The 17248-nt window shown below is 32.2% G+C and overlaps 2 protein-coding genes across 2 annotated transcripts; both read right to left on the reverse strand.

The window, feature by feature from the left end:
• Nucleotides 1-1267: 1267 nt before the first annotated feature.
• LOC123898031 (BRI1 kinase inhibitor 1-like) lies at nt 1268-2677 on the reverse strand. The gene has a single exon (XM_045948879.1). It carries the CDS (start codon nt 2363-2365, stop codon nt 1478-1480), a length of 888 nt encoding a protein of 295 aa, XP_045804835.1. The 5' UTR covers nt 2366-2677; the 3' UTR covers nt 1268-1477.
• Nucleotides 2678-9625: 6948 nt separating this feature from the next.
• LOC123898041 (probable protein phosphatase 2C 12) lies at nt 9626-15448 on the reverse strand. Its single transcript, XM_045948890.1, has 10 exons — nt 15178-15448; nt 14284-14615; nt 13326-13497; nt 11814-11967; nt 11663-11726; nt 11472-11579; nt 10968-11093; nt 10526-10758; nt 10241-10440; nt 9626-10154 (listed from the first exon to the last, which is right to left on the reverse strand). Exons 2-10 carry the CDS (start codon nt 14482-14484, stop codon nt 10126-10128), a joined length of 1287 nt encoding a protein of 428 aa, XP_045804846.1. The 5' UTR covers nt 14485-14615; nt 15178-15448; the 3' UTR covers nt 9626-10125.
• Nucleotides 15449-17248: the final 1800 nt, after the last annotated feature.

Raw genomic sequence — 17248 nt, forward strand, 5'->3', positions numbered from 1 at the left:
ACACAAATAAATTTTAAGACTACTAGTATTTTACTAACATTTTAGTTTAAACTAAATATATAATAAACACATAATAATATGATACTTCTATTCTTTAGGCTTCTCTAGACAAATGATTGATTTTGTGGGTATAGACTGAGCTTTCATAACTGTTAAATGTGCCATGAACTTTGTTCACAACCTTTATGAATATACTTGTCAACCAACAGTCATAACCATATAGATCTAAATTTGCTAGTGACAAAATGATGTAGTCACTGCAATTAATAACTAGAGACAAATTTGGTGAGTTGATATTTTTGAGTTTATATTTTAAATTTGATCTTAGGGTATCAAAATATGAATTGTCTGATCTTCACCCAATTTTAATCCATAAAATTTACTAACCTATATCAATTTTTGACGAATTAATTTTGGAATGCATGGATGAAGCCATGCAACTTTTTATATGTGATTGTGACATAAAAGAACACATCATTTGCTAAAGGAATCATCTACTCAATCTAGTATACCTGGTCCTAGTGTATTTCAGTGGAACTAGAATTGGATATGGTTTTGAAGGAAAATAAAATACCACCACAAAGCAAAATGAAAGAATATAAAAAGGCTAAATTGTATTTCTAGCCTCCTAACTTTCACAAACTTGTAATTTTAGCTCCTTAATTTTTATAATAGCATTTTTGATCTGATAATTTTAGTTCATTTTGCAAAAAGTTGGCCTACTGAGTTTGATCAAGTCAACACACACTTGAACAATGACTCACATGCCACATCTGCAAGTCAACGTACACATGGACAATGACTCACATCACATATTGATATGACATGTGAGTCACTGTTCACGTGTGTCTTGACTTGGTCAAAATCTGTAGAGATTAACCTTTTGCTAAGGAACTAAAATTAGAGGGCTAAAAATATTATTAAAAAGTTAAGAAATCAAAATCACAAATTTATAAAAGTTCAGAGGACAAAAATGCAATTTAACCAAATAAATAACATAGCCGCACAAATGCTCAGGTTGTTATGGATGAATGTCCAAAGACAATGTCAGAGATAATATTAATCATGTCAAAATTCCCACATATGGACTCACTAGGATTTTTTTAATAAAAAAAAATGCTAGTTGCATTTGGATATATCTCTTTTTTTTTTACTATTGGATATATCTCTTTTATTTAACTATGAAAATAATGTATTCTTGATTGATAGCAATTCTTCTTTCACTGGTCTTAATGGAAACAGAACATATAGCTGAAGAGTCCAAAAATTCATAAATATAAAAAACCAGATATTAAAATAATACAAGTTGGTTTACAAGATGGCACAAATATTTCTCTTCCATTTGAATCTCATCTCATTATCATAATAATAACACATTTTTATGTACACAATAATTTAAATATCACATAAGGAAAACAAAAAATACAATTCTAGGGACAAAAAAATAATTATCTCTAGGATTCATGAAAATCAGCAATTAATTAAGCTTCTCTTCTTTTGAATATGAATTTTTGCAATGAGCAATTGCAGCTTGAATAGCAGCTTGTAACTCTTCCATGGTACTATCACTAGCAGGAGTCAAAGGTGTAGTTGGAAACAAAACACCACTATTTGATGGAGAAGTTCTCATTGATGCTGGTGCTGATGAATGATATTGTCCTAATTTCCAATTCCAACCTTTCATAAATTCTTGTTTATTAATTCTAGGAGTTACATTTCCTGATGTATAAGAATAAGATTTTTTATGAACTCTAATTTTCTCTCTTTTGAAAAGTGGCTTCACCATTCTTAAGTATTTTTTCATTGCATGAATCACATCAAAATCAAATCTAAGCTTTTTCTTATTCTTCTCTTTATCATCTTTGTTTTTATGACACCCTTTCGTCCCTTCTGTTGAATTAAATGATAAAAAAGAAAACTTGAACTTACCATCTATCTTTTTTGATGATTCCGAATTTTTGTTCTTGTTTTCGGTACTTCTGCTGCTATTGCTGCTGCTACTGATATGGTTTTTTGTTGGGAGATTTTCATCTTCTTCTGAGAATAATTCTCTTATAGGGAGGGTAAAACTGTCCATTGAATTTATCGAAGAGCGAGGTGATATCGATGAAGGAAAGTGTGAGAGGATTTGAAGAGGAAGTAAATGACCATGGAAAAAGATTTCATCAGCTGGAGATAAATCAAGTGCTGCATGAGAATTTGGAGGGAATTTTGATTTATTATTATTTAGGAATGTTGTGTTGAAAGTGTTGTGTGAAATTGTGAAGGAAAATTCATGAGAAGGAGAAGAGGATAGTGAATGTTGTTGTGAAGATGGTGGTGATGATTTTTGTTGTTGATTTTCTACTTCAATATGCTTTTCCATAATAGTTAGGTTGATTTGAAGACTAAAACAAGATTTGGTGCTATTTATGAAATTATTGGTCTATATGGTATTCTTTTTTTCTTCTTTTGAGTGGCTAGAGAAAGGAATTGTGATGTTTTCTTCTTTGTGTGTATATATATGAAGGAATGTTTAAAAAGAAAGGGATAAAGGACGAATCAAAAAGTAGGAAAAGAAGAGAGTGAGAGTATTTGTCAAATTGCATTTGGTCTTTTTGAAACTTCTTTATAAGAATAAATAATTAATTGCTTAGATAGTCGGTAATGTATATTATATTACTTCACCTTTAGTTTTAAATATAAGAAAAGGTTTAATCAATAAAAATTAACATATATATCAGATCTATAACTTAGATAAAATATACCAGTTTTTGTTAACTAACTTTTTCTTATGTTTGGAAATTTTAGAGAATCGAACCCGAGACTTTGAGGATGAGTACATTCTCAGGTCCTAAGTCAATACCACCAGATCAACCCAAGTTGATTAGTAGTAATATATGTTATAGTAAGAAAAAGTGAAATATGAAAGATAATTAATTTTTTTTTTTGTTACAATGGTGCTAGAAAGATCAAACCTATGACCTCCTGCATACTACTCAAACCTCTCACCACTAGATTAAATTAAATGAAAGATTATTGTAGTAATGATAAAAAAAATTAATGTGTTTGAGAATGATTGGTAAAATTTCTTTATATTCAATATTAATAAAAAGATTGAGTATTAGTTAATAAACAAAATAAAATTGAATATTAATTAAAATTATCAACGTAAAATTGTTGTAGAATCCATACAGTTAGTTAAACCACGGTGCATTGGTAAAGGCAACCAAGAGAAGAAAAACAAATTGAGTCTAACTAAATTTTTGAATTCAAACATGCAATTGTTGAGAAATCGATTCATAAACACTTTTATAAACGCAGCGGAATTTTAAAATTAAAATTTCCCATCAATGGATTCTTGTGAATGAGTATGATCAGGTCTAGAATATTACCTTTGAAGAACAAATTTGTGGCCGCCTTTCTTGATCACAAGCACCGCACTTGCAGCACCTCCACTTAGTCCACACGAACAGGAACCTTCGATCTCACAGTGCTAGTTGTTCTTGGATGAAGGCTGGGAGAATTTTGTGCGGTTTAGGGTTTAGAGAAATTCAGAATTTCTCTAAATTCGGTTAGGGTTTGTAAAAACGTAACTACTGAACTTCATAAGCCTCTATTTATAGAGTTTCTTATGAGGTCTTTAGTTTACACGAAATTGGGCTTCTCAAGCCCAATAACCGTTTGTCACTAACTGCACCCCGCAATAAGTCTTACTTATTTTTTCCTTCTTAACTGTCCTTATGTGTATGACCCTGTAGGTTCTTATGACGTTGGCAATAATATTAATCGTAATATTATAAACAGTGAGCGGTATCTAGCAACACATCACTGTTACCCAAGTCACAGGAATGTCACGTGATCTGACTAACCTTTCCGTGATAAATATCTTGTGCACAATTACCCTTTTGCCCTCATGTCTATATTGAACACAAGGCATAATATGTCATCCTTGTCTAGTTCAATATTGGGCCCATAGACATATCTCCCGTTATGTAGGAGGGACAAATTCCATCTAGGTCACTCATGTCCCTCAGCATGATTCGTGGGATACCCATTAACAAACTTTATAATTATCCAGTTACGGATAACGTTTGAATGGCAACAAGGTATTACACTCCTGCATCTAGGGTACATAGTGGTTTCAGGTCGAAGGGTGGAATACACCACTTATCACTATGAGAATATCCTATGACATTTCATAACATACTATGTAGTATTCTCATGGTGGGTCAATCCAATATAAATATTACTCTTAATATTTATATCTTTGTGAAGACTTGATAACTCTTTATCTATGATCCGTGAGATGTGATCATCAGTCTATCAACATAATAGTCTCTATGTTTTGATGTTATCCCAATTCACATTAAAGCTCGACTACGGATGTTTTAAGAATAGTGTTCTTATGTGTAATGGACTCTCACGATTAAGTCATACTTAACGTTCCATTCAATGAACTTACTATTCTAGGAACTCTATTATTATTTAACACATAAACATAATAAAGAAAATCCTTTATTTAATAAGTAAATTATCCAATACAAGTATCATGCAATTATAAATAATTGGCCTCTAGGGCTTACACCAACAGCAATATTATTAAACTCTCGTAGCTAGTCAATGTAGGCATTCATAAAAAAATGTAGTCATATTCGGCTAAACATTATAATACCAAAATTATATATATAAAAATACTGCACCAATAAAGGTGAAAGCGATTACCAAGTAAAAATTGTATTAATAAGTCAAAAGCACTACATTGCAATTATAAATAAAAAACATACAAGTATACCCAAATTTCTTTGTCACGTGGTTCCTAGAATCCTAGCTATGATCTTACTTTAATTTCATTACATTACATATATTTTCCAGAAAGTATATTAAATCGATCGACGTACGTGCGCATGATGCACCCATAACTCATAATAAAATTAAACAATTTTCTTATAAAAAAAGATAGACCAAACTTAAATGTATAAATAACTAAATATGACCAGTGTTATTCTTGCACTATTACTAGTTTCAAAATGTTGTTTTTTGTCTTATGTTGCACTACAACTAACACACGAGTGTTTGGCGGTGACACTAAAGAATGAGATGATTGGTGAGATGCTAAATTTCGGAATTAGATTTCATGTCGTAAAAGTCCATACAGTTTTGACGTTGTAATTGATCACAGCTGTCTGATCAAAAATGAGTGGTTGAGATCTTAAACTGTGAGAAATTATAGAAATTTGTGTTACATGATTGAAACTATCCGATTACAGATCAACGATCCAGATTTAAAACAGCGACTAACTGCATGATTTTATTACCGTAGGAAATCCATATCCCTAAATTTCACACTCTTTTGTGTTGAAAAATAGGTTGATTCTATATTTGTGTCTTTCCTTAGTCCTTACAAGGTCCACCAGCAATTGCGGTGTGATGGATTGGGAAAATGTGTGGTCACAAAGCTCCAAAATTGTCCACTAATACAATATGGGATTGGTATGGCATGGCGGATTCCACTTTATAAACTTAGACTTGTTTAAAACAATTTCAAGGGGCTCTATGAAATTAATAATTGTTCTTGACCTAAGTCCAACTCAGCATTGAGCACGGTCCATTTAGCATCGAGTTCGGCCAATAACGCATTGACCCAACGTCATATGTTCCTCTCCAACGGTCGCAGAAGTCGGTTCTTCTGTAATGGCCGACATCAAAATTATTGAAATTTATTGTCAATTATAACTTTTTAATCGTTATTTTAACTGTCATCAACATTAAGGCCGCAATATCTGCCCTCACATTGATGAACTTGACTCTGCGCTGATGACTATATGAATTCTTCTCATGTGGAAGGATTAAGTAATGAATCTTTTACTCAGAATCTTTCACTTTACACAATTACTGATTTGAACGTCAGAACATCTGTAGGTAGATCCCCCTTCACCACCGGCATATATGCATTTCATTTAGGGATGGCAAAAAAACCCAAACCCGAGAGACCCACCCGAACCCAAACCCAAGTCAACGGGCGAAACCCGATTTGACTGGGTTTGGGTTTGGGTTCGGGTGACACCCGATAATATGGGTGTGGGTTTGGTATCAGTCAAACCCACACCCGAAACCCATACACTCACCCGAAATATTTTATAATTACCTAATTACCCCCATAGTCTCCCTCAATTTCCTTGGAAGACCTTAAATTTTAGTTGTAATTTAATTTCTTGAAAATCTATGTTGTAATTTCTTGAAAGTCTATGTTTGAATTTCCTTGAAATACCTTAATTTTAGTTGTAATTTAATTCAAAGTCTATGTTGTAATTTAATTTCTTAAATTTGCAAGTTATTTTCAAATGTGCTGCGGGTTTGGGTTTGGGTGGAAAAAACCCGAACTCAATGGGTGTGGGCGTGGGTGTTGTTTTGCCACCCGAATAGCCTTTGGATTTGGGTTTGGGTTTGGGTGATGATTTCGGGTGTGAGTTTGGTAAGTGTCAAACCCGCATCCATGGGCGCCCGTTGCCATCCCTAATTTCATTGGCCATGAGAGTTCTGATCAGATATGATCAATGTTAAAAGTTCTAAAACTACTTATTTTATTTATGTATATAAGGTTTATGAACAAGATATACTTTAGATTTTTTCACAGAGATAAACGTAAAAGAACATATTAATTAATATATCATGTCTTATTCTTCTTGATTGCATTATTTGACCAACCTAAACATAGGCATAAATATTTTTTTAAAAAGTCTCATTCTATCACTGAGAGGTCCCCATAAAACATGAAGAGTTTGAAAATTGCTCCACCAAATTAAAGTCCCCATAAAACATGAAATCAACATTATTTGTATAGTTTGTATATTTAGGGTCTTACTTTGTAAAATGCTACTGTAGTTAACACGTGTGAGTGCACGTGTGTAATGGGTTGTGTTGTGGTATAGAGATCCGGAGGAATATCTCAGATCACATTTAAAATGTTTATGTAGTGATCAAAAGTGAAGGCAAGGGATATAAATATGAACTGTTGCCCTAACATAAATACAAGCAAGAAAAATTGTCTCTAAAATAATTTGATTCATGAATTACTAGATGCATTAATTTACTATTACCTTTTTTTTTAAGGACTTCTTATTAATTTAGATGCAATGTTGTTACTTCTTACCAATGAATTATACTCACAGGAACAATTTACTAATATTTCTTATGTCATTATTTAATTAAAATATTAACTACTTGTTCAAAAAAAATTAAAATATTAACTAACGAGTAATTTTGAAATTTATATATACACAAAGTAGACAAATTTGTAGACAAATTTAATATCTAACTAATTTATTCTTACATGATACCATATAATTTTGTTATTAGGTGTGAAATTGTGCTTTGGCTAAAATGAAAGAGTTGGATAAGTGGTGCATGGTGCACCACGTACTTGTCAATAACTCGATAACGAATACGAATTTTATAAAATTTATAGTTGGATTGAAATTTTATATTATATAGATCATCCATATCAATTTAAAAAAAAAATCAATTGATGTGTTATTGAGACTAATCAAAATTAACGGTTTATGAATTTTTTATTGAATACCATTAATCTTGGTGTGTCTCAATAACACATCAAATAATTTTCAATGTTTTTAAAAATTTATATGGACAATCTACATAATATAAATTTTCAATCCAACTGTAAATTTTGTAAAATTTATATTCGTTATAAAGTTATTCATGCACCTTGCAAGGCTTATGCACTTGTACACCATAGAGGTCGACGTGAAATTGTACATATTAAGGGACAAAGTACGTACCTCTCAACCATATTTCTAATCTTTTCTTTGATATTTAATAATTGATTTCATTGTACACATCATGATTTATACAATCTCCTAACACTAATTAATTTGTTGCAAAAGATCGGTGATTATCACCAAACTGTTGGGAATACTGCCTTGTGAGTGAACGTTTAACTAATGAACACGAAAGCTCAAAGAAAAAGATGTTGTTATTGTCATTGAGGGGAGAGTCATGTGAGTGAACTTCCAAAGACTGTATTTTAATTTGTCAAATTGATTGTAGGAGACAAAAAATAAAAGAAAAAAATAGTGAGTGATGGGGATGGTGGACGCCCACAAACACGTGTATTTTACGGTGGTCCATGCAACAAAGGAATTTTATAAGCATGGTTAAGGTCGATATCTTAATCATGGAGCTATTATTTGGTTGGATATAAGCTCATCTCACCACTCAAATTCATTTTCTAAATTTCTTGTGTGTGTATCTTTTCCTCATTTTGAAGATAAGTGATTAAGAAGCGTCCGTAACTAGCTAAATGAATAAAGGAATTACAATGTAAAAAAATAGTAGAGATATCTATTAAGTAACTAGCTAAATGAATAAAGGAATTTCTATGTAAGAAAATAGTAGAGATATCTATTAAAAAAATGTATGAAAATATGGCATTAATATTGATTAGAGATCTATTTGAAAACCACACACGTCTCTCCAATAGTAGATGGGGTCTAAAGGAAATGTTGAAATAGACATTTTTGTTTAAAGGGAGAGAACTTTAAAGTTGAGTGTATTTAGGCTAGCATGAGAGGTCTTTTCTATTTAATAAAAACAAATTATTTTCTCTATTCTTAAACTTTTAGTCATTTATGTCATGTTTGTCCTGAAACTATGATAGTAATATTTAAAAAATTATGATAACAAATTCAAGAACACAACTTCATTTATAAATATCGGAGACACTTTGACACAGTCGTCTTGATTTATATAAGAAAACAGTAAAAAAACATTAAATATATATGTTCTAAAGACACTCTTTAACACCATCTTTGTATTTTTCATATTTATATTTATCTTTTCTCTCCTCTCTTGTCTTATTTTTTGCACCACAAACACATCTAGGAGAAGATCAATTTTCCGATCTTTCTTTTCCCTCTACTTTAGGTGATCAAAACTGAATTATAATCAGACTATTATGTTTATGGGGATGGGGATATTCAGGCAAAACCAAAAGAGTATGACATGACACACCAAAATACATAAACACGATTGTTCAAATAGATTCATCAAAATGTTAGATGTAAACTAATGGGCTTTGCGAAGCTCATAATTGCGCGCGCGATGCTTAAGCCCAAATGTTGCTTGTAGCTTAAGCATGTTGTAATTCCCCTTGTAACTTACCTATATAAGGTACATTGCCTTGTGTGAATCAATAGAGAACACCATTTACCTAACACAAAATACATTAAAACAGAAGATATCATTACTTCTATATATGTACAGCTAGGAATCAAGTGTGCTTAAGGTATTTTTGTCAACAAAACTCAAAGCTTGCTTAAGATTTAATAGAAAATCTACTTTAAAGTCTGAAAAATATTGAAATAGTTCAGTAAAATGCATTTGAAATTAATTTTATAATTTAAGTTCATTTCAAATTAGAATAGTTTTCAATTTCAGATTTAAAAACCATTTCAATTTAATTAATTTCTATCCTTTTATTCATTGTTATTTACTTTTTCAGTCAACTTTGAAATCCCATCATTTTATTTAGTGTTTGTAGTCATTTTCTATTATCTAGACAGACAAAGGCTCCCCACCCCAAGAGCAACAATAAAGGCAACAACAAAGCTAAAAGACCCAATGTTGATATCAAAAGAAATTATCAAAATGTTATTAAATAAAAGGAATGATCAAAATCAGATGTTAAAAGAATGCATCATTTAAAAAAGTATAAACATCTATATCCTAGAGTATAATTGATCTATGAATACTAATTAAACTCCCTGTATCACATTACAATTGTGGGAGACCACTTTCATTAAAGGTCTATATAAATGTGATTCCAAATGATCCATATACAATGAACTGATCCCAGAAAAGAAATATGTAAAAAAGAATGAATAAACTCCCACTTCCTATTGTGAACTGCCATTTAATTATAACTCAACCTTTCACAAAATTTGGGTGGTTGCCATTCCAAACTTCCATGTTAGAATTATTCTAACAAGCTGCTGTTGGGTATTTTCATGAGGCATTCCAAATTAGATCCATAAAGGCCCTGTGATAATAGAAGGGAGTCAGGAGGTTCGAACTTTCCGTCCAATGAACAATTTTGATCACTCTCAAAATGCAAATATACATGAGAGTTCATTCGTCACTTCCGCTGCTATTTCTATCTGAAATCAAAAGACAAAAATATGGGATTAAATTATGGACACATATTTCAAGTAAGATGGACAGAAATGAAGAGTTGTCAAAATACCTGATGCTCTTTTCCCTTCCATGGCTTCTTTCTTCTCCTGGCAACTAAAACAAAGGAAAGGTCCGTCCCAAGGGCGCACTTTCCGAGGGTTGTCTGCACCCTCATGTACGGAAATGCCCTCTCCGGGTTTTATTTCTACTTGACATACTGCACATATGAACAACTTGAACATGTTGCATAGTGGATATTTTGTTTCTAACCTGCATTTTAGACAAACATTCAATTGTCAAGAGAAAAATAAAGCGTAAGCTGCGAACTTTAACAACAGCTATTACAAAACTAAACCTCTCTGAAAGCATAGCAGAACCTTCCTCATACAGCTCCACTACCACATCTGGCTCCAAGTATTCTTTGTCAATAGAAGATGATTCCGAAGACTTTTTACGAAACATAGCCTTGAGCATTCCTTTCACTGGCTTCTTTGGTGGTGGCGCAGGAGCAGGTGGCTTCTCCTGAGGTAATATATCAACAACAATGCAGGTTGTATCATCTCGAAGTCCCTTTGCTTGTATAGCTTCCTGAAATTAGAAAGAGAAGTGAGGAACAAAGGGAAGAAATACACAATTCATAGTTTCATACCACTATATGAATAAGTTGTCAGGAGAAGCTAATAATGTAAGCAAGGTATCTTATGATGTTGAAGTCAGGGAGTACTATTACACCCAAGATCAAAACAGTGCCACAAAAGAAATCATAAAATGATTCAAAAGATGTACAGTTATCTCACCTTTACAATCTGTGGTGCAGAAGACTCTGCTGACATGCCACGGCAACAATCAAGGGCCACTTCTGCAGCTAAAGCATCCCAGACACCATCACTACAGATAACAAGACGGCCTCCACCAGTGGATAGCTGAATTGAAAGAAATAAATTAAACTCTTCATTCAAAAAAAAAGATGCACACATAAGGATTTCTTGGAAACAGGCAACAATTTCACAACCACTCCAAAGAATTCAATCATTTGATCCTCAAAGTTTCTAAAACATGGTGGTTAGTTAGCAAAAAGCTTTCGCTAAGGAGAAACTATACATGCATGTAAAAGACAAGACGGCGGTGAAAATGTGAAAGATTATTTTTTTATACGCTTGTGTAGGATTAAACAAAAGAGAAAAGTAATATATAGAATAAGTAAACTTGAGAGAAAACGGGGTGCAAAATGCAAATGGAAAGTAAAGTATCAACATTAGCTGAACACTGGCCTATGTGTATGATTGTGTATAGTGACTAACCTTCACTTGTTTTACATATGGTACAGGGACAACAAATTCACCAATATCCATATCTCCAATAGATCGTGAAAGACACAGGCCACCGGGCCAACATCTCAACGGACCAACCTACAAAAATCATTAATCTAGTCAGCTAGCCATATTAGTAATATACCATATGGTGTAAAAGGAAAAATGTAAAGGGAATGTACCTCTGCACCTCCCCCTGTATTTAAACGACCAACCTCGCCCCCACTTGAAGTGATACGAACCCTTCTGATGAAAGTGAAAAAGGTGATGCTATTAATAACGAAACAATTCCAAACAGATGTTAAAAAAAAAATATACTAATTTACAACTTACTCCTCTTCATTTGTTTCTAGCCTATGATCTGCTGACAAGTAATAAATCCCTCCTTCAGAAGATTCTAGTACGCAACGGGAATCACCAACTGATGCAACCGTTACAACCCATCCTTCTATAATCACAAAGGTGACAGTTGTTCCTGATTTTTGTCCTGTAATGACAAAATATAAAAATTGAAAAAACTTATTTTTTTGAAACGGCAATGTTAGTTGTAGTTGTTAGTAGTTTGTTAGATTAATAACTTTTTCTCCCTTGGCCGGAGTTGAAATCGGGACCTCAAACACATTTTAACCCTTAGCTCAAACCAATTGAACCCTACGTTTGTTAGATTAAAAATTGAAAAACATTAATTCAGAAGTATAAAACTATCAATCACAGTTCAGTCACACCATCTTAATAACCTCCATTACTAGTTGATGTTCTTCATCAACCATATAATACTCTGACATGTCAAAAACTAGCACGTGATTTTAAATTGTGGTTATGGTCGCAGTCATGTTGTGGATATAGTGATTTGATGTGGAGCAATGAGGTCCTCAGATCAGATCAAGTATGATGCAACAGTGGCAGCAACTTATGAGATGTTGCAACCACATTGCTTGATGTAGTCCACAGTTTAAATCATGTGCTAACTATATGATGAGTAGAGATTGATGTTGCAACTTATGAGATGTTGCTAACCACATTGCTTGATGTTGCAACCACATATGATGAGTAAAAAAATGTTAGTAATATGTTGGGAGTAGAGATTGAACGCTCTCACCTTATCACTCCGCCACCCCAACCACCAAGCAAACATTATATCTCCTACATGTGTACAAACTTAACTAGCTTTAATCAAGGAAGTGTCAAACTACATAAATTGCTTGCCAAACCTGTCCGATGATATTTTAAGATTTAAACTCTGTTAAAAAAATGGCTTTCTTGATAAATTTGCATATTCAAGCCAAAAGCAATGTCCTATTGTTAAAGCAAGTTGGACCTGATGCCTTAACAAGCAAGATTCATGCCCAGAGTCTAAAACATGTAAAAAAGCTCAACGTGAGTCATTAAATGCCGGTACCCACTTGCAAAAAGCCTCACAAATATGGTTATATAAAAAAACACCCCACTTTGAAAAGGAATTTTCTCATCTATTAAGTATTAACATTTACAATCAAGTGTCAAATATTGCGATAGCTTTGCTCTCAAAAGGATCTAGTGTCAAATATTGCGATAGCTTTGCTCTCAAAAGAATCTAGTGTCAAAATATTCAGAGATTTTAGAAATACAAATATACCAAGGTTTCAAATATAGTGAGCTCTGAGCATATTCAGCATACATATCTGCAAACTTTTTTTTCTTTTCATTATTTAACATCTATAATTATTCTGAGACCGCTGGATGATAGATGAAAACTAAAATATAAATATTTACAAATGCTTTGTCGTTGCAGCACATTAATTTACTTCTTATACAAATCATTAACAGACGACAGAGCAAACAATAAAAGAAATAAATTATCCATACCTTTCTCAGCAAAATCTTTATCAGTTTTTACAAAGCCTGCAACCATAGCTCTAGGCAACGCTGCTAACCATTCATCTCGGTTAAGATCTGGAGGAATTGCACTTAAAATATTATTTAGAAGATTCTCCTTAGAATAAATAGCAGCAGCAGATCCATTGTGTCCATCAAATAGCTGTAAGTAAAACTTCCACGTGAGAAAATGAAACCAGGGAAAAACACATAAAAAATGCAAAATCTAGGAAAAATAACTATAATACATTCAGTGCATAAATGGCTAAAATCTTTCTTGTGATCCAACAAAGATGAGTGCAAACAAACAAAACCATAACAAGAGGGGGACTGTTCAACTTCATTATTATAGAGCAATAAAAATCAGAAATTCAAGATCTCCATGTTGATGTAGATACCATATGCAACTGACTAAACTCTTAAGTTTTCATAGTCAAACTCAAATATGAACTAAAAGTCAAGTACATTAAAAAAATACTCTCAGTAAATCTATCAAAAGTAGAAACTCCACAGGATGAAATCATTAGCATTTTCCATCCTTGCAACGACATACATAATCACATTTTCTTTTCTCGTTCACTAAATCATGCCATAGAATAGAATGGTAATACGAAACAGTTGAGATAAACTTTCCAAACACTAATCATGTAATTATTGCAAGTATTTTAATCAACAGTTACTCTTATAAATTTAATTTAGCTTCTACATCTCAATTTTTTGGATATCTTAGGTTTAAATTCTACAATAAACTTATCAGGAATTTTTTGAATATATTATAGGTTTAAGAAGCATAAATTTCCTTTAATTGAAAAGCTATATTAAGTTAGAAAATAGTCCAATCTGAAAATGCATAAAATTCATCAAATTTAAACATGTAACCAATCAAGTCCAAATAAGAAAACCAGTGATTGAATCTGAAAAAACAAGGTGATAGAAACATTAAATATACCCCATAAACAGAGTACGTATAGACCCCATCACCAACCATCCTCTGACAGTCGGACTTTAACAGCGTGAAATCCTCTCCTTTCTTGCTTTGCCCAGCTTGACCATGAACAATATCAGGGTTTTCAATTTTCTCACTCATCAATTCCCGCTTCAAAAGAACCGAAAGAGGAACCGTATGATGATGTTCATTCTTAGTAGACATTGTTCATTCCCCTATTAAATTCCTCAAATTCTCAATACCAAATAATCAATCACCTTTTATACCAATCCCAAAACAATGAGTGCTTCTATTTCTTGCTTTAATCTTTCGTTATTTGCTATCACAATCAAATCCTAAATAAGCACACACAAAAAAACACACATTAATCATTAATAAATCAATAAACAAATTAAAAAAATTAACCTATTAATCATATTTTTCTATTTTCACCAATTATTAATCAAGCATTTTCGTGTTTTTTTTTACGAAATCGCAATCACAACCTAAAACTCAGGCATCAGACATACAACTACGAGATCTCGAATTTGATATTCGGCCTAACAATATCGACATTGTCAGTTGAGTCAGGCTTTACAAACAATCAATCATTTTCATCCATCATCCACAAACAATGTATCGACAATAAAGATCGAAAAATATAGAAAACATGAAATCAATAATCAATACAAGTTACTTGGAATGGAAAAATAATAAAAAAGGATTCATTGAACGATGTTGACCGATTAGAAAAAAAATGAAAACCAATAGCGAGAAAAACGGCAATTGTCGAGATGAATCATGAATGCGATATTGCTGAAATTGAAACTATAAAAACAGATTTGAAATTAATTAAAAAACATGGAATGAACGAAACGAAACGCAGTGAAATTGAGATTGGAGAAGAGATTGTATTACGGAGAAGAAGAACGAAACGGCGTAACGGAGATGTCGTTTTGTTGATCAGGCGCGAAAATGAGGGAAGAAGATGAATTGGAATGGTGTTGATTGTGATCCAAAAACGACGCGGATCGGAGCGTTTTGATGTAAATATTCCATTGTTGTTGAAGAGAGAATGAAAAAAGCGCAAATGGAAATTTTATGAAATGAAAATGAAGCTATTTGGTTTTTTTTTCCTATTTTGACGACAAAGGAAAAAACTAAACTGATGCAATGACGTGGCTTAAACGAATCGTTTTAGTTTTTCTTTTTGGCTTAAACAAGGTGTGTGCGGTGCGGTCAATGTCATTATCACTGTGTGTTGACGACTTCTGTATTTATGAGCAAGATTTATAATTGGGCTTAACTAGTAGTAATAAATAATGCATAAAAAAATTGAATTTTTTATTTAATACTTATCAAAATATTTATATAAAACAATTTTTACGAACATTTTTAGATGTAAATGTTTATCATATTTTTTTCAATTCTATAAAATTATGTTGGCGAAAGATAGTTCACATTAGAATTTGAGATAGGTTCTGACTTAAGGTAAAGAGAACTTTTGTCGCCCTTCATCTTTATTATAGCGGTCAGAGGGTTTAATTTGTTGATGTGAAGTGCAATGGATTTGGGGAGGTTCTTCGGCTATAGAGGGGATGACAAATATTTTTCTAATCTCCAATATGTTGATGACACGCGTTGATCATTGAAGGAAAATTGTGGGGAAATATTTAGGCTTAATACTCAATTTTAATATAGTATCAGTCTCCTCCATGATCCGTTGATCCGTCTGCTATTGGATTTTCGATCGGCCATCCATCAGATAATTGACACCTTACAAATCGATTTTGTATGGTTGAGTTATACTCAAATCTTAATTATTATTTTTTTTGTCAAGTAGTCCCGTGACTAGACTCACACATTTAAATGTGGAATCTGGGGTTAGAACCCCGACCACTCCAATAATATCTCTGATAGCTATCATTTGAGCTACATTCGTGAGACAACCCAAATCTTAATTCTAAGAGAGGGAGTTGAGATAAAAAGAGAAATGTGCTTCTTGTAGCAATTATGAAATTATCCTCATTTTTAATTGAACGTTCAATTATACCCTTAATTTTAATGAAAAAATATGGAAAGTTTTTATTTCTCTGTAACATGAAAAATATGGAAAGTTATAATTTACCCTTACAAACGTGCTTCTTGTTATAATTTCTCTTTTAAAAAATGTTATTTGAATAAAGTCATGTCATAAGCTCAAATCTCAATGGAAAGTTAGCAATCAGTATCACTCTTTTCTTCAGCAAAAATACAATGTTTCAATTCTTCTACGTAAATCTTTTTCTTTAAGAAAAAATGATTGTAAACTTTTTGTCAAAGAAAAAAACCTAATCCTTTGAAATCAATTTGAAAGACCCGCAATTGTCGCCTTCATTTACAAGTAATCAATGGAACCAATCAACCCAATCAAGTGCCATTCTCATCCGTGCGCGTGCTTATCACTGCCCATGCGATCAGATCAAAGGGAAAAGAGAGTAAAAAAAATAAATGAGTAGTGTCTTTTTTCTTTTATTTATTTATTTATAATTTATAATTAATTTCAATCTAATAAAATATTAACAACATTAAAAGAAATTTTTTTAAAAAAAAATATTGCCCATGATGAACCAAAAAATCGGCAAACGTATTGGATTCATGAAGCAGCAAGATACTGAAATATTCATACAATGTAAAAAAGCTCACATTTCAGTAAAAATAATGTTGTTATTTTTCAAATTATAGTAAAATTCTTTGATGAATTTGTCACCTAAGTTGCGTATAACTTATAAGACTTTCACAGATTGAGTTACCGGTGATTCAATCATGAGATCCTTCGACATTGAATCTAAAATATTCATTCGGCATAAATCTCAATTTGTAAAATTTTCATCAATAATATAATTCATGTGCTCAAAAAGGATGATGAATATTATAAATAATATAACTCATATCTGAACAAATCGAATGTCATCAATCATGTCTCGAATTCGAGTGTTGAGAAAATATT

The sequence above is a fragment of the Trifolium pratense genome, linkage group LG1 (genome assembly GCF_020283565.1).
Source record: "Trifolium pratense cultivar HEN17-A07 linkage group LG1, ARS_RC_1.1, whole genome shotgun sequence".
NCBI lineage: Eukaryota > Viridiplantae > Streptophyta > Magnoliopsida > Fabales > Fabaceae > Trifolium > Trifolium pratense.

Coding starts and splice junctions, on each gene's coding strand:
- LOC123898031 (XM_045948879.1), bottom strand. CDS start 2,365: ATGGAAAAGCATATTGAAGTAGAAAATCAACAACAAAAATCATCACCA.
- LOC123898041 (XM_045948890.1), bottom strand. CDS start 14,484: ATGTCTACTAAGAATGAACATCATCATACGGTTCCTCTTTCGGTTCTT. Junction 11,727..11,813: donor CTAGAAACAAATGAAGAGGA/GTAAGTTGTAAA, acceptor CACTTTCATCAG/AAGGGTTCGTATCACTTCAA. Junction 11,580..11,662: donor ATACAGGGGGAGGTGCAGAG/GTACATTCCCTT, acceptor TGATTTTTGTAG/GTTGGTCCGTTGAGATGTTG.